This window comes from Zeus faber, assembly GCF_960531495.2.
Source record: "Zeus faber genome assembly, chromosome: 1".
Lineage (NCBI taxonomy): Eukaryota > Metazoa > Chordata > Actinopteri > Zeiformes > Zeidae > Zeus > Zeus faber.
Genome location: NC_137193.1, coordinates 56899980 through 56919737, shown reverse-complemented (window position 1 = coordinate 56919737; position 19758 = coordinate 56899980). Strand labels below are relative to the sequence as shown.

The following is a 19758-nucleotide window of genomic DNA, read 5'->3' as shown; positions in this document are numbered from 1 at the left end:
CAAGAAAGAAAAGCAACATAATGGGAATGGGAAACCAGGGCAGCTTTCATACCCTCCTCTGGGGGGAGGGGCGTGAGAGACAAGAGGAAGAGGCTCTTGTCTCTCGCCCCCCTCCCCATCTTTTTCTAAAAATAATGAACGCCTAAGTTATGTCTCTACTAATTCCCCACATAATTGCTTAAACTAAATATTGCGGCGAATACTTGAGGGGAATTATTGGAGTATTCGGTGGTGTCTGGGATTCACACACCCTGATGCTTGAGGAACCGGGGATTGTGGAAATAAAATAACCACTAATCGTTTACCTTCCGTTGAAACAAATGCCCGGCCACAAGCCAAAATGCTTGTGGCCGGATGGCCACACGTGCGTGTGTGTGCGCGTGTGTGCGCGTGTGTGTGTGTGTGCGTGTGTGTGTGTGTGTGTGTGTGTGTTTTATTTTTTTATGGGAAGTCGATGAGAGACACAGACTGAGATAGATTGTAACATTGCGTCTGGCTCAGGGTCCGTGAGGGGGTTATCAGTTATGAGTAAATAGGGAACTGTGTGTGTGCGTGTGTGTGTGTGTGTGTGTGTGTGTGTGTGTGTGTGTGTGTGTGTGTGTCTGCGCGTGTGTGTGTGTGTGTGTGTGTGTGTGTGTGTGTGTGTGTGTGTGTGTGTGTGTGTGTGTGCCCGCGTTGCTGGTGCATGCCTGCACTCTCCAGGGTGTGACAGCTGTCAAAGCCAGACCAATACATGTGCAAAGAGACAGACACACGCTAAATCGGCTGCAATGTCAATCAAAGTATCTTACTCTCTCTCGCTCTCTCTCTCTCTCTCTCTCCCTCTCTCTATTTCTTGCTTTCTCTTTCCCATCCTGGTCTTACATGTTCTTGCTCTACTAGCTCTATTTCTTCTCTCATAGCCTTTCGCGCCTTCTCTTTTTCTTGCTAATGACATTTTCTATTGCTGCATTCTTCCCTTTCTTTCTTCTTTGTCATTTTACACAAATCACACCGCACACACACACACACACACACACACACACACACACACACACACCCACGCACACACACACACACACACACACACACACACACACACACACACACACATGCACACACGCACACACACACATATACAGTATACTGTATACAGTCTGACACCCTCTCATCAAGCGTTTTCAAAGCTTCTGCAGCTGCTCAACAGAGGCTTCTAACTACAGATGAGAAAGGTCTTTAGAGTAGAATTGATTCCTTTTCTCATTTCTTCTCCTGGAAATTTATCTTTTCTGTTCTCTGCTTCTATCCACTCATTTCCTGTTGCACCAACTTATATTTTTTATTCTATTGTTCAGTGTATCCCAGCATCAACAATCTTAGACGACAAACTGTCAAACTAACCGAGCTCCAGAGTCCTCCTGGCAGTATCTATATGGTCATAGCAGAAGAAGGAGCAGGGAGGGAGGAAGGGCCGGCTCCACGTGCTCCCGTTCGGAGCCAAACCCAGTAGCTGTTGCTCCTGACAACGTTCGGAGGGAAGGGGCGGGGTGAGGTGGGGTGGGGAGGGGGGGGTTGGTTTTTGGCAGCATTTTGGTGGAGCGAAAATGCCAAGCCACCCTGCAGGCAACGTCCCGAGTCATCGGCCCTGGCACACGGCTTTACTAGTCCCTGACCGACCCCCCCCGCACACTAGCCCCACACGCACACACACACACACGCACGCACACACGCACACACGCACACACACACGCACACTCACACACACACACACACACACACACAAACACAGTACACAGGCAGATACTGTACACACGCCAGTGGCAGATGAAAAGCCCTGTTTTACCACCTCTGAAACACTAAATGCAATGTATTCATAGCCAACTGCTCCACAATACCATACAGATGCACATATTTGATATTTTTACCTAATACACATGCATTTCCTTCATTTCATGGTGTTCTCTTGATTAGGTAAAATCCAAACATACACAGTACAGTATGTATATATAAACGATGGAGTTCTCTGAACACACACACACACCCTCTGTCTCCTATAACCTTACTCCCCTGTGTGTTTTTCGACAGATACCGAGGTGATCTGGCCGGTGTCCTGTTGTGTTGAGCTTTAAGGTTCTGTCCTCAGAGAAACGCCCCGACTCGGAGAAAAACCAAATGTCCGCATCCACCATGATGCTGCTGATACAAAGCCTCCTCCTCCTCCTCCTGCCCTGGGTAAGCAACCTTTAAAAACAAAAAGCCACATGATTGGTATTTTTTCACTTTTTAATGAATTGCTCTTTTGGTAATCAAACAAAAGTGTAAGGTGGAAAAGTGTGTGTTTGGCATATGTTTATGTCTCAGGTTCATGCATATATGGCTTTGGCAAAGTAAAAAAAAAAAATGTTGTATCCGGAGGGCACTTTTCACAGACAAAAAGCAATTGCAAGAGATATTCAGTATATTAATTTATATAAATATACTGTGTACATACACACACACACACACACACACACACACACACACACACACACATAGTGTATATATATATATATATATATATATATATATATATATATATATATATATATATGTGTGTGTGTGTGTGTGTGTGTGTGTGTGTGTGTGTGTGTGTGTGTGCATATATACTATACTTCTCCTCTCCCCTCATCTCCTCTGCTGTCTGTGGGCAAAGTGTTTTGCCATTACAATACTTGGCCGTGAGTCACTCTGGCCTCTGTCAACTGCAGCACTGTCTGCAGCACAACCCGGAGCGATGTTTATGCGAGCGAAAGCCGCCTGTTGAATAGGAGGAATGGTGCGGGAGGGTGCTTCAGAGAGACAGCGCTGGCGGGGGCGTGGGGAGATGCTAAAAGCAAAAGGGGAGGTGGCAAGAGATGGAGAGAAAGGAAAAAGAAGTGCAGAGAGCGACAAATGTCGAAGCAAAAAGAGAGGATTGTAGATGGAAAGAGTTTGGTTTGGGAGGCTGTCGGAGGTGAAGGAATTAAATGGAGGGGGGAAGGCAATGGGAAGCAGAAGTGTAAATGACTGATGGAGAGAATTAGAGGGAGAGAGAAAGAGAGGGAGGAAGGAGTGGGGGTGACAATGACAGAGACAATAACTTTGACAATGAAAATCAAGATAGAGCGTTAGATGAAGCGGCGAGAGATTTTACGATGTCGGCCAGGGACTTATCACACACACACGCGGGCACACACATACAGACACACACACACACACACACACACACACACACACACACACACACACACACACACACTCACACACACTTCGATCCCCCTAATTAATAGTGGAAATGTAATTTTTGCCATTCGATTGAGTGCCATTCTATTTCCTCTATTAATTAGGGTGATGCTCTGCTGATGTGTGTCTGCGATGGCTGCACGTGCACGTATAGATCAACAGATCAGTCGTGGATCTACTGTAAAGATACACACACACACACACACGCATGCACGCACGCACGCACGCACGCACACACACACACACACATTATTTGCACAATCTCTAAGCTTGGGGTACAATGGAAGAGGAGGGCGAGTTTGAGAAAATTTGAGTAATTTATCTCCATGTTGGCAGCAATAATGTTAGGACAGTAACATGTCTAATTAAAACAGGCTCCGTGCTGTGGCACTGTCTTCCCATCAGCTGGGCTTCACTCGGTACTTGCTGCCTCGCAACCTCCATTGCTAATTTGCATAGAGGATACAACTTAGCATGGTCATCTCCTGTGTGCTATCTGTGAGGATTTTTTTCATGTTATCAGTTTCATAATAAGACGAGAAAAGATAGATTATGTAATATGGATGCCTGACCACAAACCAACACCTAATTTTTAGTCATATTGGACATATTGTATAGACTGATCAGGCACATCAACATTAAAACCAACATTAAAGTCAAACATTAAAACCAGCACTAATAACCACTAAAATAGTGTGGCTCCCCCTTCTGCCACCAAAACAGCTCTGATGCGTGGAGGTATGGACTCCATAAGACCTCTGAAGGTGTGCTGTGGTATCTGGCACCAAGACGTTAGCAGCAGATCCTTTAAGTCCTGTAAGTTGTGAGGTGGGGCCCCCATGGATCAGGCTTGTTGTTCCAGCACATCCCACAGATGCTCCATCGGATCGGACCCTAACCCCGGCCATACACATTATGTAGAAGAAAACATGATTCATCAGACCAGGCCAGCTTCTTCCATTGCTCCACAGTTCTGTCGATCACGTGCCCATTGTAGGTGCTTTCGGCGCTGAACAAGGGTCAGCATGGACAGTCTGATCGGTCTGCGGCTTTTTAGCGGTTTGTGCTACAGTAGCTCTTCTGTGGGATCAGACCAGACGGGCAAGGCTTCCCTCCCCACGTACATCAACGAGCCTTGGGCGCCCATGACCCTGTCACCGGTTCACCGGTTGTCCTTCCTTGGACCACTTTTGGTAGGTACTAACCACTGCATACCGGGAACACCCCACAAGACCTACTGTTTTGGAGATAATCTGACCAAGTCGTCTAGTCATCATAATGTGGCCCTTGTCAAAGTGGCTCAGATCATTACGCTTTTCCTGCTGCCAACACATCAACTTCAAGAACTGTTCACTTGCTGCCTAATATATTCCACCCCTTGACAAGAGATGAGAAATGTTATTCACTTCACCTGTCAGTGGTTTTAATGTTGTGGCTGATTGGTGTATATATATAAAGCTGAATTACCATCCAATGAATACCTCAGATCTATTGCCATGGACTCGGTACATGAACCTACCTTCGGAACCTCACCTCACATGTTTCAATTGTTGGTGTGTAAATTTAAGAGGCAGCACATTATAGTTTTACATTACATGAACCAACTACTAATCACATATTATCAATAACCTGGAACAAAAAGGCAGAAAGTGGATCAAAGGGAGACAAAATGGGCAGACAAGGCGCAATTTATGTGTCAAGTACTGTAGTCGAGCAGCGTTGTTAAGAAAGCCACGGTAAACAGGAGTAACATACAGTAAAGAAGATTTTCACAGGTCAGCTAAAGCACATTCACACTCTCACATACTCACAGACACACACACACACACACACAATGCGCTAAAGCACATTGGCACGCACACAAACTTGCGCTGGAAGTTGATGTCGGCCGTGCTCTGTTTGACCTAATTAGATGTGTAGCGATCTAGGATGGACAGATAGAGATATAATTAGCCACAGGAGACCTGACAGCTTCCAAATACACACACACACCAGCACACCCTAATTTACAAATCCATAATACTTTCCCATGCTTACATAGCCAAGCTGCATCAATGACGCAAAGTGTTTTAGCTTTGCTTCCTTGACCTCGCCCAAATGTCTATCCCTCTGGCGAATTTGTGCCGAAAAATCCCTGCAAAACGTGTGGTGTCTCACACGAGGCAATTTCACGTGTTGACATTGCCGAGCAGAGCCAGTCAGCAGGTGGCCCTTGATCGAGCCTCTATGGGAACAGTTTTTTAATCTTGGCTTATTTAATAACGTTGCCAGTCGATGCACACCAAAGAAATTATGCTTTTTTAAGACGGGTTGACGTCAGTGAGCAGGAGTTAACTGCTCCTCTGGCGCTGGTGCCTCATAACACCTCGTAAAGCAGTGACACTGCGTCTCCCCGGAAAGGGCTGATGACTCCCAGAGAGAGAGAGAGAGAGAGAGAGAGACACGAACACACACACACACACACATCAGAAGTAGAAAAAAAAGAATGAAATAAGACCATTGAGCAGAGTTGGACAGGCTCCAAGGGAGAAACCATCAGCCCAACTTGCCAGGTACAATATAATCAAGTTATTCAGGAATACCAATTCTACAATCCTTAAATAAATCCAAAAAAGAACCCCGAATTTGATAGAACTTCCCACCTGATCCCCGTAAGACGTATCAGATCTTTTCAAGCTGTAAACATGTCCTGATATCTGTAGGCCATTGGCAGGACGTGGGTGGGGCAGCTCCTTTTCATCTATGTGGTATGGCACAACCTGCCCTGAGAGGACCTTAAGTTTTGAGGCATGTAAAGAAGATTCTTCTAGGTGTAATTCCAAACAGTGCTATAACTGGTCCGGTGCTATTCTACATTTTAAAACTTCACAAAGGGTCCCAAACACGGACCCCCAGAAATGCTCCACCATTGGACACGTCCAAAATATGTGAATCAGAGATCCATCTGCATTTTTACACTTGTCACATTTATGGCTGGTCACTGGGGAGCATACAACTTTAGAACTTTAGACATATGAACCCCAAGAACAACCTTAAACGGCATGAGGGAATCATGCACACACAAACTGTAGAAGAAGAGTGAATTGATTTCCAAATGTCCTCTGAGAAAGTCATACCAAGATCCTGCTCCCAAGCCTCCTTGATCGATGCACAACAGGATTGTTGGTGGGCGCCCGACGTGCCGGGAGAGAGAGATCTGCGCTAGAGGCATGCATTTCCATGGCAACCCAGGTTGGACAAATAGGTTGCTGAAGGTATTGTCTCCAGCATAACATTGATGTAATGTTTGTCGCCCAGTAATTAAACTTGAAGTTCGGGAAGAGCCACATAACCGCAACGCTTTTGCCGCTGAAGAAAGGTTTGCCATACAGTAGTCAAGGTTGCTTGCCATTCCAAACATATGACGAAACTATAGAGCCTAGAGATTTGAAGAATGAAAGAGGAATACATACAGTATGGGTAAACACTGAAAAAAGGATATAAGTATTTGGAGAGTACAGTCATTTTAAACAAATGCATCCGTCCAATCAGAGCGAGGTGGTTAGGGGAGACCATGTGACAAGATCCTGTTTAGTTTGAACAAATAATTTCCCCAAATTCTTCGTAAAAAGATCTTTATAGTGACATGTAACAGACATCCCAAGGTATGTAAATTCATCTTTTACTAGTTTAAGTAGTATGTTTAGGTATTGCAGCTGTATTGCGGCTCCATTAATCGGAAAGAGTTCACTCTTGTACAAGTTTAATTTTGATCAAATTGTTTTAGTGAGAGGGTCACAGGCAGCGAGATCTCTGGGCCTGAGACATAGATTAACACATCACCCGCATATAGAGACACCTTATGTTGGATGCCGCCCCTCAACACGCCCTTGTCCGTCCTGACAGTCATGCAGCACGATTGCCAGCGTTTCAATGGCTAGTGTGAAGAGTGCCGGGCTCAGAGGGCAGCCCTGTCAGGTGCCGCAAAGTTTTTTTTGTTTTTTTTTGGTTAATACTGTTGCGGAGGGGCAGTTGTACAATAATTTAACCTGAGAAACTAGGGCTGGACCAAATCCCCAAACTTTCCAAGATGACAAGTAGGTAGCGCCACTCCACTCTGTCGAACGGAGTGTCTTGCGATGGGCAGGATAAAATGTTAAATAAGCGATGAGTATTATAGGATGAATGCTGATTCTTGGCGACTTCCTTGACTGAATAGTAGAGGATATGGCTACAACAGCTTCCTCCTTAGTAATTGGCTTTTCCAGGCCCATTTTGAGATCCGCGGACAGCGTGGGAATTTCCAACTTACTAAGGAAGTCTTCCGTGTTTTTTTCCGTCATGAGTGGAATCTGATCTATAAATGTTGGAGTGGAAGTCCCTGAAATGATCATCATTCATGTTTTGCTCTGATGTGATTCTGTCCAGTCGTAATCCACTAATGACCTGCTTAGCCCTAGCCCCAAGTAGCCAAGGTGTGGAGCAAATCAAGCTCAGTTTTTCAGTCTTAGGGGTTGTTTACACATGTCTGGCGTGGGAGATAGCATACTGGCAATCTAACTGTAAAATCTGGTTGGTGAGGTGTTTTTGCCTCTCTTTCAGGCCCTTTCATTTGATAGCTGTGAACGAGATCATTTGCTCTCACACGGTCAAAGCTGTAGCCTCCACAGTCTTACGTCGTCCAGAAGAACGGTATATGTTGCACCAGTCTGTGAAAGTATCAAATGACAAGACATATATTTGGGTTAAGATTATACTTGGGATTTTATCATATATGAAATATATCTATTTGAAGGTAAGCAATGCCACTTTTTATTGAATTGGTCTATTTTAATTTGTAATGGAAAATGAATGTCTACATTAAACAAATGTTAAGAACTGTATCAGATGGCGTCGCATCACATTGAATCATTCTGTAGTAAAATGCATCGTCCCTGAATTGTATCGTAGCCCGTGTATCTAGATACGTATCGGACCTTATAAGGGAGAGACGCAAACCCCTACTGGGCTTCTCTCCTGAATTTGGATCGGCGATGGTAGATCTATGAGCGCGGTCTAGCTCCAGCGGAGAGGGCGGGACTTCTTTGCCCAGTACCTGGGATAGCACATTGGAAAAGAAGGCCGTGGGGCGGGGGCCCTCGATTGCTTCAGGTAATACGATCACTCTGATGTTTCATCGGCGACTTCGTGACTCAAGGTCAGCGATCTTTAGCTTAACATGGCTATCAGTTAGGGGTGATAGGGCGTGTTCAGCCCTTTTATTTGGGGCCGCACACATAGCTTCCAGCGTCTGTATACGTTCACCGAGCAGGTCCGCATGAGGTTCAATAGATGTAGTTCGCTGACCATGATCAGATTGTGTTGTCTGAACGTGATCTAACTTCCCCTCGAGAGGTGAGATAGCCGACCTGAACTCTGCTGATTGGGTCGCCTTATGTTTCCCCAGCAGGCCAGCCACTGACAACATCTTGGGGATCGTGAGCGGCAGTGGGAGTTTCATTCATTGCACCGGCGTCCCTCTTGCTCAATTTGCTTGATTTTGATGTAACATGTTTCACAATGTTCAGTTGTTCGATGAATTCACTCAAGATGTGAATAATAGGGTTATTTAAGACAAGTATTAACGTAATGTAGGGGAACCACCAGGTGGTACGTCTATCTCATTGGCAACCGGAACACCAGAAAGATTCCCTCTCCAGACGTCCCCTACCAATCCAACTTCTCCCCACCACCCCTCAGCACCACCACCACAGCCCAGCACCAGGGCAGCATTGTGCAGCTGTCAGCTGGCAGAGAGGGGTCATAGAAGGAAAGTCTTTTCTTGACGTGACCCCCATGTTGCCCTGTTGTTGCGCCGGGGTTCTGGCTGTCATTTCATGCCCAGACCTCCATGGTGTCAAACCGGCTACTGTACCATGAAACAGCCTGCCTGTTTGTCATAGTGATGCGAGACATCGCAAACCATTTGTCCATCATGAACAAATCCTTCAAATGACTCAGCACTTGGGAGTCACTCTGGACCAATTTGTTTTTTTTGTTTGGGACTTGATAACTGCAGCCGGACACACAGGCATTCATTGAGTCTCGACTCTCGATTGGCGAAATGAAGCGAGCTGCGAGCTGCCGGTCAAGCAGCCCGGCAATGTACCCAGCAAGCTCCTTAAGTTTCGACTCGGTGAGCGGGTGAGCGGGCGAGCGAGCGAGTGAGTCTTCGACACGCACGTCACAAACTGCATCCCACCCCAAATAAACGTGACGGAATTCCAGAATGAAATTCAGAATTCCATTCACAACTCGGAGCTGAACCGACTTTTCGGACTGTCGTTCATCGTTCACTGGAAGTCCTCCCTCACACGCCGTGCATCCCACCAACTAAAGCAAACAAACAAGGAGTTAGCAAATTGAAAACATCTTTACCCCGAAAAAAAAAACCATCATCACTAGTTTGTTGGACTCTCTGCCTCCCCCTAGATGTGGGTGCGCCACCTTCCCAGGGGGGTGTAGCGTGAAAAGCACATGGGTAAAATACTCTAATTTCTTTCCATCCGTGTAACACCTCGGTGCAAGGAAAACAACCCAGACTCTGCAAAGGCTTTTCTTTAATTGTTGGAGCGCTATGCGGGTCCCAGAGCTAAGACCTCGTCCACCCTGCGGTGTGAACCACATTAAGAGTATCTCTCTCTCTCTCTTCTGTCTCTCTCTCTCTCTCTCCCTCTCTCTCTCTCTCTCTCTCTCTCTCGGCCTCTGTTTGTCCTGTGTTCCAGGCTTGGGGCCAGCATGGCGGACACTCTGACTGTGTCATCAAGAGAGAGCAGGAGAAGTGCATGGAGAAGATCACTGCGGATGATCCGGAGAACGATCCCAAATTTGGTAGGTCATTTGGGTTTGGGCGCCTGAGAGTATAGCCCTTAATTAATCCCGTTCGTATGAAATTATCTTTTGTTTGTATTAGAACTGGGTTCAACAGACTGTGGTTAACCCCCCCCTTGCTTGTGGATTAAATCTGTGTGTGTGTGTGTGGGGAGGGGTGGGGCGGGGGTGATAATAAAACCCTTAACAACTTTAAAAGGGAAACTAAACGAAAGCAAACAAATTATGGTCTTGTGCTTTTAACCTCTATTTTCCAAGCGAGAGTTAGATGGGGAGGATTAAAGCCGTTCGCATCTCATATTGATCCCCAAAAGCAAACAGACAACTGCTGGGTGATCGGTGTGAGTGATGGATGGAGGGAGGAACACATTTGCTGTGTTTGCTGCTTCCATTCCATCCATCCTTCCTTCCTTTCTTTCGTCACGTCAGCCGTCTCCATTAGTTCCTGACACTTGAGCTCCAGCTCTCTTTTTGTTTATGACCAACGACCATCATTAATTCATTTAATTTTCTGAATAAATTAATAAAATATCTGTCTTCAGCATCAATAATAATAATAATAATAATAATAATAATAATAATACTAAATACCAATCAAAATTATAAAAAATACAAATAAAAAATAATATGATAATAACTACAATAATAATAATAATAATAATGATAATAATAATAATAATAATAATAATAATAATAATAATAATAATAATAATAATAATGAAGGATGGCTGGTCTGTCTCTTTCTCTCTCTCGTCCACGCCCATTTTATCACTCCAATGACGTCTACAATAGCTGCTTATGCCGCAGCTCTGTTTAAAATTACATCTTTCATTTACGTGACAAAAAAGGAAAAAATTAAAATGGTGGGGATACATTTCATTTCTGTGGTTCCCCTGTGAGCTGTACCAGTTTGTCCTCAATTCTAAGAAATAGGGGTGGGGGATGGGGGTTAGTCAAGCAACGGGGTTGGGAGGGTATAGGACGGATTGTTCCTCGGTCGTGAATCTCACTGATCTGCCGAGGTCGTTCTGTGAGCACACGCTTATTTAATGGTGCCACAACCCGTTACTGTGTTGAATCCATGCAATTCAATGTAGCTGAGCTGACTGAACTGGCCTCGCCCGGCTATCTACAAGATAGGGGGACCTAGGAATTTGCAGCACTAATTTAATATCTATTTGTTCGGTTGTTTTTCTTTTGCACTCATTACAAGTCTGTTGGGTGAAAAACACCATAAAAACCAACCCAATGCTGTTAACTGAAATTGAAGGATTGCTGCAGTGCCATACTGCATGCTGTATAGCAAACACACTGATTGTAATGTTGAATTTGTCTGCCACCTGCTGGCAACGCATGGTATTTTTTTGTACAAATAAAATCATTGTTTTTGTCATTGTTCATTTCATCAGTTCTGTTTGTATTCGGTAGTGTGAGCAACGAATATTTTATAACACACATTTTAAAAGGAGCTATTCTTTATTTGAAAAGTAATAAGACAAAAAACAATCCCGGACCTGCTTATCTAAACAAAATGTTGTCATAATGATACATCAGCATATATGTGTTTTTGTAGTAAACCTTCTGTGTGTGTGTGTGTGTGTGTGTGTGTGTGTGTGTGTGTGTGTGTGTGTGTGTTTGTGTGTGTGTGTGTGTGTGTGTGTGTGTGTGTGTGTGTGTGTGTGTGTGTGTGTGTGTGTGCCTGGTTGGTTGCCAGGCTGCCCGTGGATGTGGGACAACTTGACGTGCTGGCAGGCGGCCAGGCTGGGCGAGGTGGTGGAGGTGAACTGCCCCGAACTCTTCTCCCAGTTCATGAGCGAGGAGGACTACGGTGAGTCTCAACGGCCACCACGAAAACACAGCCAATGATGTGGATTTAATGTCACCATACTACTGCGACTATAACTACTACTACTACTAATACTAGTTCTACTACCACTGCTATCACTACTACTACCATTACTACTACCACCACTGACACTACTATTACAACTACCACTACTAGTACTACTACTACCACTACTTCTACCACCACCATACTGTAACTACTAGTACCACTAGATTCAAGATTCAACAGGTTATTTGTCACATACATACACTACTACTAGTACTGCCACTACTACCACTACTACTACTGCTGCTACCACTTCTACCAAGCACCCCTTGCGGCCGCCTGCACGAGCACCTTGTGTCGATTACGCACATTTTAGTATTTTTTGTATTTTTAGAGTTTATAGAGATTATTGTGCATAATCACCGTGTGTCATGACAGTTCACTGCATATATGTATGACCGTATGTATTTGTATGTGACAAGTAATCTCTTAATCTTGAACTTGAACGACTACCAATCCTAAGACTACTGCTACTAATACCACTATTACACTTCTCAGTACTAATATTTATTAAATTACTACCTCTATTAACTAAAATTATAATATAATGTTATATAATGTATTAATCATGGTTCAACTGTATTAAGTGTATGTGTGTGTGTGTGTGTGTGTGTGTGTGTGTGTGTGTGTGTGTGTGTGTGTGTGTGTGTGTGTGTGTGATTACCAACAGAGCTGGGGAAGGTGAGCCGTAACTGCACTGAGTTTGGCTGGTCGGATATTTTCCCCCACTACGTTGACGTTTGCCTCTTTGACGAAGGGAACAGCACCCACCCGGTAAGCCCACTCATACGAATCCTCCCGTCAAACTTTTTCAATGCTTGGATGTAAATAAAAATTTACATTACCACGGGGCGGTCATGTTCATGTCCAACGCGTGTATCTGGTTGTGTCAACTTGTCCCATCTAGGACATGTACTACCTGTCCGTGAAGGCTCTGTACACTGTGGGCTACAGCACCTCCCTGGTCTCGCTGACCACGGCCATGGTCATCCTGTGCCGGTTCAGGTGAGATATATTCCAGGACACTCAAGGAGCGGTGCTTTAATTTGTTCATTTTGCGATGTGTTTCCGAGACGCGAATCGCCGCTTTTTCTCCGCAGGAAACTCCACTGCACCAGGAACTTCATCCACATGAACCTGTTTGTGTCCTTCATCCTGAGAGCCATCTCCGTCTTCATCAAGGATGGCGTGCTGTACGCCAAGGAAGACAGCGATCACTGCTTCATACACACAGTAAGAGACACACCTAGAAACACACACACATATCAAAACCTTCGGGAACAGATGAATGGTTCTTTCAATCCAGGTATGTACAATCCACAGCAGGTAACCCTAGCTGTTGCGTTTTGTCCCTAAAGGTAGAGTGCAAGGCGGTGATGGTCTTCTTCCACTACTGTGTCCTCTCCAACTACTTCTGGCTGTTCATCGAGGGTCTCTACCTGTTTACCTTGCTGGTGGAGACCTTCTTCCCTGAAAGGAGATACTTCTATTGGTACATCATCATCGGCTGGGGTACGACGTCTACCTCACTACGATATCTACCGCGCTCTAGTCTGTGTCTTTGTCAACTTATTGTAGATAAGTATTGTAACTTTTGTAACAATTGTAACAATGTAACTTATTGCGTTGTTTCTGGTGACGCGTAGGAACCCCCACGGTCTGCGTGACCATTTGGGCCGTGCTGCGACTGCACTTTGACGACATAGGGTACGTTGTTGCTCACAAAGATGCAGTATATCTCATTCGGTGCTCGTCTCGTTTTGGGCTGATAGTTTAAAAATTGATTTTACCCGCTGCCTCAGGTGTTGGGATATGAATGACAACGCTGCCATCTGGTGGGTGATAAAGGGGCCTGTGCTCGCCTCAATTATGGTACGGTACCATAGGTATCCCTATTCTGACGTAGCATATTATTTTCAAAATCTTTTCAGTGCATTTACTTAACATCACCATTATTTATCTCCTTCTTCTTCTCTTCTCTTCACAGATCAACTTTGTCCTATTCATCGGCATTATCGTCATCCTCGTCCAGAAGCTGCAGTCCCCGGACATTGGTGGAAATGAATCCAGTATTTACCTGTAAGTATTGATTGTTTCCATGTTTCGTTTAGACTAAAGGTGCTTGTGGGGGGGGGGGGGGGGTGCGTTGTGTGTCAGTTATCTCTTGTCCATATGGGTGATGTGAATGATATGGGTGATGTGGGTATCATTTTCCAGGAGGCTGGCCCGGTCCACTCTCCTCCTCATACCTCTCTTCGGGATCCATTACACTGTGTTCGCCTTCTCCCCCGAGAACGTCAGCAAAAGGGAGCGTCTGGTGTTTGAACTGGGCCTCGGATCCTTTCAGGTGATTGTCCTTCTTGATAGAGGAAGCATGATGAGGCGTTTCATGCATGACTGTGGAAAGGAATGGAGAGTTCTGTATTTTATTATTTTATTTGATAGGAGCTTAATCTAGACCCGACACAACAACACTAATCCTCGCATTTTCTTTGTCCCTGTAGGGCTTTGTTGTGGCTGTCCTCTACTGTTTCCTGAACGGAGAGGTAAGCCTTGTTTTAAACAAAAAGCGAGGGATGCACCAATGCCATTTTCTTTTGGGTTGAGTACAAGTAACAAGTACTCACTCTTAGATACTTCATGATACTGAAAACCAATGAGAACATAAATTTTTTTATCTGCTGTAATTGTGAAATCCCTGTTGGTGGTTGTGTCCGAGACAAAAATACAAATACGTGCGCATGACCACAGTATAAGACCTGATACAGGTATCTGTGCATCCCTGACGACCATCTATTGCAATCAAATTTGTCCCATTACTGCAAAATCTTCTTGAGGTTTCCGATGTTTCTGTTGTTCAAAAAAAGATGCTCAATGAAAAAGTCTTTAGCTATTGGATTTAGACTCTTACCAACTGTATTTGTGGTACATAAAAATTGATTGATTGATTTTGCGAGACAGACACGAAACCAGGCTTTGAGACAGGGGACGGAGAACTTGTGCCTTTCCAGCGAGGTCCATTAATAATGACGTTGTGAAGTATATCCCTCAAGGTGCAATCGGAGATCAAGAGGAAATGGCGCAGCTGGACGGTGAACCGGTACTTTGCTGTGGACCTGAAGCACCGGCATCCTTCGCTGGCGAGCAGTGGGGTGAACGGGGGGACGCAGCTGTCCATCCTCAGCAAGAGCAGCTCCCAGATCCGCATGTCCAGCCTGCAGGCCGAGACCCCGCTGGCCACCTGAACGGCGGCCAAGGAGGGGAGGAGCCCGCGCCCGGCAACACCACCGCCACCGCCTCCACCACCCGACCCGACACCGCCAACATCCCCATCGCCCGGCCCACGTACACCCCGCTGCCCATGACCAGCCTCGCCAACCCCTTCCCCAACCCGTACCCCAACGCACCCCAAGAAACAGCCGTGCTGGAACTGACCCAACTCAACTCAAACAACTAAACCCGTCCGGATGAAGTGCAGACCCCACTCTGCCCCCCGCAGCCCTCAGCCTCACCTGCCTGACCACGCCCTACTCTTGTATGTGCCAAAAAACTTTTTAGATTTAACTTGGTTAAACCTGACCCTACATTCCTGACCTGGTTCAAAGTGCTGCTTTCATGAAATTCAAACCAGTCATTTTATTTAAGCGGATATTGGGTATGAACTATAATCGGTAGGGAATCTAGATTGCAACCTTTTCAACCGGGGGACGCATTTTGGGCCGTCGTCGACACGGAGAAGTACAGTTCATGATGTGTACATATCACTGAGTACCCCGTCTAAAGGCTTCCGTTGCTGTCCTCTGAAGGCCACGGACGGCCCGCTTTCTGCTCATTCCCTTTGGGCAGTAACAACGACCATCCCATCGTGTCTACGGAAAGTGAATATTTTGTATTGGCTTTTCACACTTTCCCGAAAATCTTTCTCAACTAGATAAAAAAGATTTAAAAAAATAAATATGTAACTTTATTTACATCACAATATGATGGTGGCTATGTGGAGGTGATGAGTCATAAAAAGAAGGCTTCATGAACTCAGTGTAAACATGGTGGAGTTGTACTGTTGTTGGTCGGTGTGATGAAAGGAGACGTGATACTCTGTGTGTCGACAAGAATGAAGAATATCCTTTCTGTAGCTCCACCCCTCTGCCAAAGACACTATTTGGGAGAACGCCAACAACCAAGACCGCTGATAATACATGGAATTACTTTTAAAGTGCAGTATTATGCCCAAAGGCACAAACCGCCTATTTACGTGTGCCAACCTGTGACTGATGCTTCGAGGGGGATGAAGAACGTTTCATGATCAAGAAGGCATTTCATCTGGGTGCAACAGATTAATCGAGCAAAAAGAAACATTTATCATATGGATATTTATATATACAGTATATACAGTATATATACAGTATATATATATATATACTGTATATATTCTACAGTTTACAGAAATGCCAAAAACATTTACCAAGGGTTCGACGCTCAATACAAAAATAGCATTTTTTTTTGGGGACACAAAGCTAAGGTTCTGCCAACTGCTTACGGAAACGTATTAAGTCTCAGCATTTGAAAAAACAGACATCTGAGATCACGCCTTAGCTTCTCTCTCTCTCTCTCTCTCTCTTGGGTATTGTGTTTGTAGTTTTAAATACAGCCGTTAGTACAGAAAATGTCAATGAAAAACGTACTCCTGACTGGGTGTCATGAGTTCAAATGCTCGTGCGAATTGCATTTTGTTTTCCACTTTTTCCACGTCTTTGTTTTATTTTATTCCGTGTTTTTATTTGACTTGATTGGTGGAAATTTTGGTGTTTTAAATTGGATATGTATTTTTTTCACCTTTTTTTTTTTCAATGTAAAAGTCTAGTTGGTAATTAGGAAGGAAATGCATTGTACACCTTAAACTGTGGGAAACAATCCCCTTTCCTTTCTTAATTGTAAATTATCCTTTTTTTAATCTTATTAAAAAAACAACTGCATTGGTTTTAAACAATGTAACGGTTAGTTTAAAGGGGTTGGTCATTGGGTTCCAGCTCCCTCTTGCCGCATCAATGTGTTTCTGTGGTGTTTGTTTGCGATTATAACACAATATTTCTCTGAAGACAAAAAAAAAAAATTCTATTAACACAGAAATAACTTTTGGAGAAAATACTTTTTGCACGGGGGTGTTTCTCACATTCCAAAGACGAACAATCTGCCCCTCACCGAGTTTGCACGGCCGTATCAGTTTGTAAAGGCTTTGAGTTTGCTTTGCAAGCGATGTCACTGCAAGAGTTTTCCCTCAGTCTGACTCAGCTATCCTCCGGAGGACCCAGTGCTCTGTTCTGCTTTGCTTCTCCAAAAGTGCCTTCACGCACAAAAACAAAACAAAACAAGGGTTTTGAATTTTTCGTTGGAGATCTGTTGGACCGAAGGGAAGTTTCTGTCTTTCATTTCCGTTAAACGACACTGCAAAGTATGTGACGACGTAGTTTAAGAAGTGCTTTTTATTACGCTACACTAAATCCACATCGAACCTGGAGGCCTTGGAAGCACTTTTTCAGCTTATCTTTGTTTGAGATGGGCACAACTGTACGACCGAATATAGTTTTAAATAAACTAGTGCTATTTTTAATACGACACAGTTATTGTCTATCTAAAGTATATCACGTTCGAAATAATTGGTATTAGGTTTAACCCTAGGCATCCCCTTATTTCTATTTTATGTTATTTTTTCATATTCGTATTAGTATATAGTACAATGGGCTGGTCATGAATGGTTCTTGGATAGATAACTCTGTCTAACTGAATCGGAGTCAAAACCCAGTCGTCTAAAATGTTGTAAAAAAAACTGTGTGATACCGACTAACGTTGGGAGTTACCAGCCTTGTCCTCAAATCTGAATGAGAAAAATTGCTTAACAGACACTTGACTTTGACTCAAACACACAGACGCGGACCTCGGCCGAATCCAGATTTCAAACGACGGTTAAGCCGGTGAAGCACAGCGCCTCAGTCCCGTGCGTCTGAACGTTCAGACTCCTCCTGTGTTCCACATGGCTCCAGTCCGCGCAGAGGTTTGGTAGGAGATGAAGGGCTGACCTTTATTGTTTCCTGTTGCGTATGATACAGCTCCCGCTCTGGCCTGAAATATTTTTTTTTTATAATAATTCAAGAAAAAGGCTCAGATTTTCCAACAGCCTTTAGAGAGCGATGGTGTACCCCCCCCCCCCCCCCCCCCCCCGCCCTGGAGAAAGGGCTGGATGAAAACCACTCTCTGCTGTGGAATGTTGAGCAACATCAAATGGAGTTCATTAGAAAGATTATGACAATCTCACTCCATTATGAGCCTTTTATTTTTTATTTTTAAGTATCTATGTATATGGTTATTTACAGAACATAGTGTCAATATTGTAGTTGGGGCCTTATATTGCCGGTACTATGTTGATGTCAAACGAGATATGTTGCTATTCAGAAAACTTGTTTTGAAAGTGTGTTTGAACAGATGTGTAGCCGACTATTTGTGGCTTCTAGTCTCGATGCATTAGACGCTTTTTAAGTCCGAGACAAAATAAAGCTGCCATCGCCGTATCCTGTAAATGACGTTTTTTTTTTTGTTTTTTTCGTGGTTTAGGTCAACCGGTGTTGGTTAGTATAAAGCTTATTGTGATGCCCTCTATACTCTCTTGTAGGCTGATGCACGTGTATGAAATAGTTTCACTCATCTCACCAGCACCTTGGTAGAAAAAAGAAATACAAAAAAAATAAAATAATACCATAAGAAGGGAATGATGGAGGGAATTTGAACCGTTCCGTTGTTTTCTATCTTGATCATCAGCAGAGGAGCCATTTTTGGAAAGTTGTTCTCAGGAGCAACACGCATATTGGGGTTCGAACTGTGAGCGGTTCAGTTCAAGGGTTGTCGATGTGGTTCTAAAAGTAGAACATACCATAACAAGATCTTCTATATATTCCGCTTTTATCAATTCTCTTAGAGGAACTAATGTTAGAGTTAGGGATTGCAGACATTATTTGATTTATTTCAACAGTGGTTGATATCTATTGAAATGCTTGAAGTGCTGATTGCCTGTTTGAACCGGCGGTAAAATCTTGGTGAATAATGTGTTTTTTGCCATTCCTGATATCGATGGTTGAATGTAAATGTCACTCTTTTTTTTTTTTTCAGAGAAGCAGACGCGGCCTGTGTCGGTATTCTCATCTGTGACCGCTGCTTGTCCCTTTTCAGGTCATAAGCTCATCTGTCATGGCTCTGTCTCTCTAGTCTAGTATGATGTATGCTCACTTTGTCTGGACGTACATGTTACCAGGAATTTTGTACATTGTGCAATTATGGACATTAAATGTTTTTAACTTGTTGGCTCAAATTCATTGCGTTGAGATAGATGGATGGATGGACAGATAGCTTGATATACATATATGGATGGATAGTTCGGTAAATTAGATAGATAGAAAGACAGATTGTCCTCCATCGCCAATAAATCACACAGATCGGGATATTTCTCTTTGTGTATTAGACGGGACCCTATGGGAGAAGGAAGATATCGAAAAAAAGGAAAAAAAAACAAAAAAAACACTTCTTCAACAACTAAATGCATACAATCACATATAAATACTGTATTCTTGACACAACACAAAAAGGTTACCTTAGCAGAGTTCAAACTCAAAAATCTACAGTCAATCGCATGGGATTTCCACGACAACACTGAGGCACATCAATCACAGCTCTGATAGCAGACTGCGGTATCGGGGAAAGAGGCGTGGACTAAATTGCGCCACCACCAGAAC

The 19758-nt window shown here is 44.1% G+C and overlaps 1 protein-coding gene across 1 annotated transcript; it reads left to right on the top strand.

Annotated features, from left to right (window-relative positions):
• Positions 1-9361: 9361 nt before the first annotated feature.
• adcyap1r1b (adenylate cyclase activating polypeptide 1b (pituitary) receptor type I) lies at positions 9362-15225 on the top strand (the record flags this gene model as incomplete). Its single annotated transcript, XM_079997805.1, has 13 exons — positions 9362-9394; positions 9984-10089; positions 11804-11917; positions 12651-12754; positions 12888-12985; positions 13081-13213; positions 13339-13492; positions 13627-13687; positions 13783-13852; positions 13968-14059; positions 14198-14327; positions 14485-14526; positions 15034-15225. The coding sequence occupies 13 exons, from the start codon at positions 9362-9364 to the stop codon at positions 15223-15225; spliced, it is 1329 nt and encodes a 442-aa protein (XP_079853931.1).
• Positions 15226-19758: the final 4533 nt, after the last annotated feature.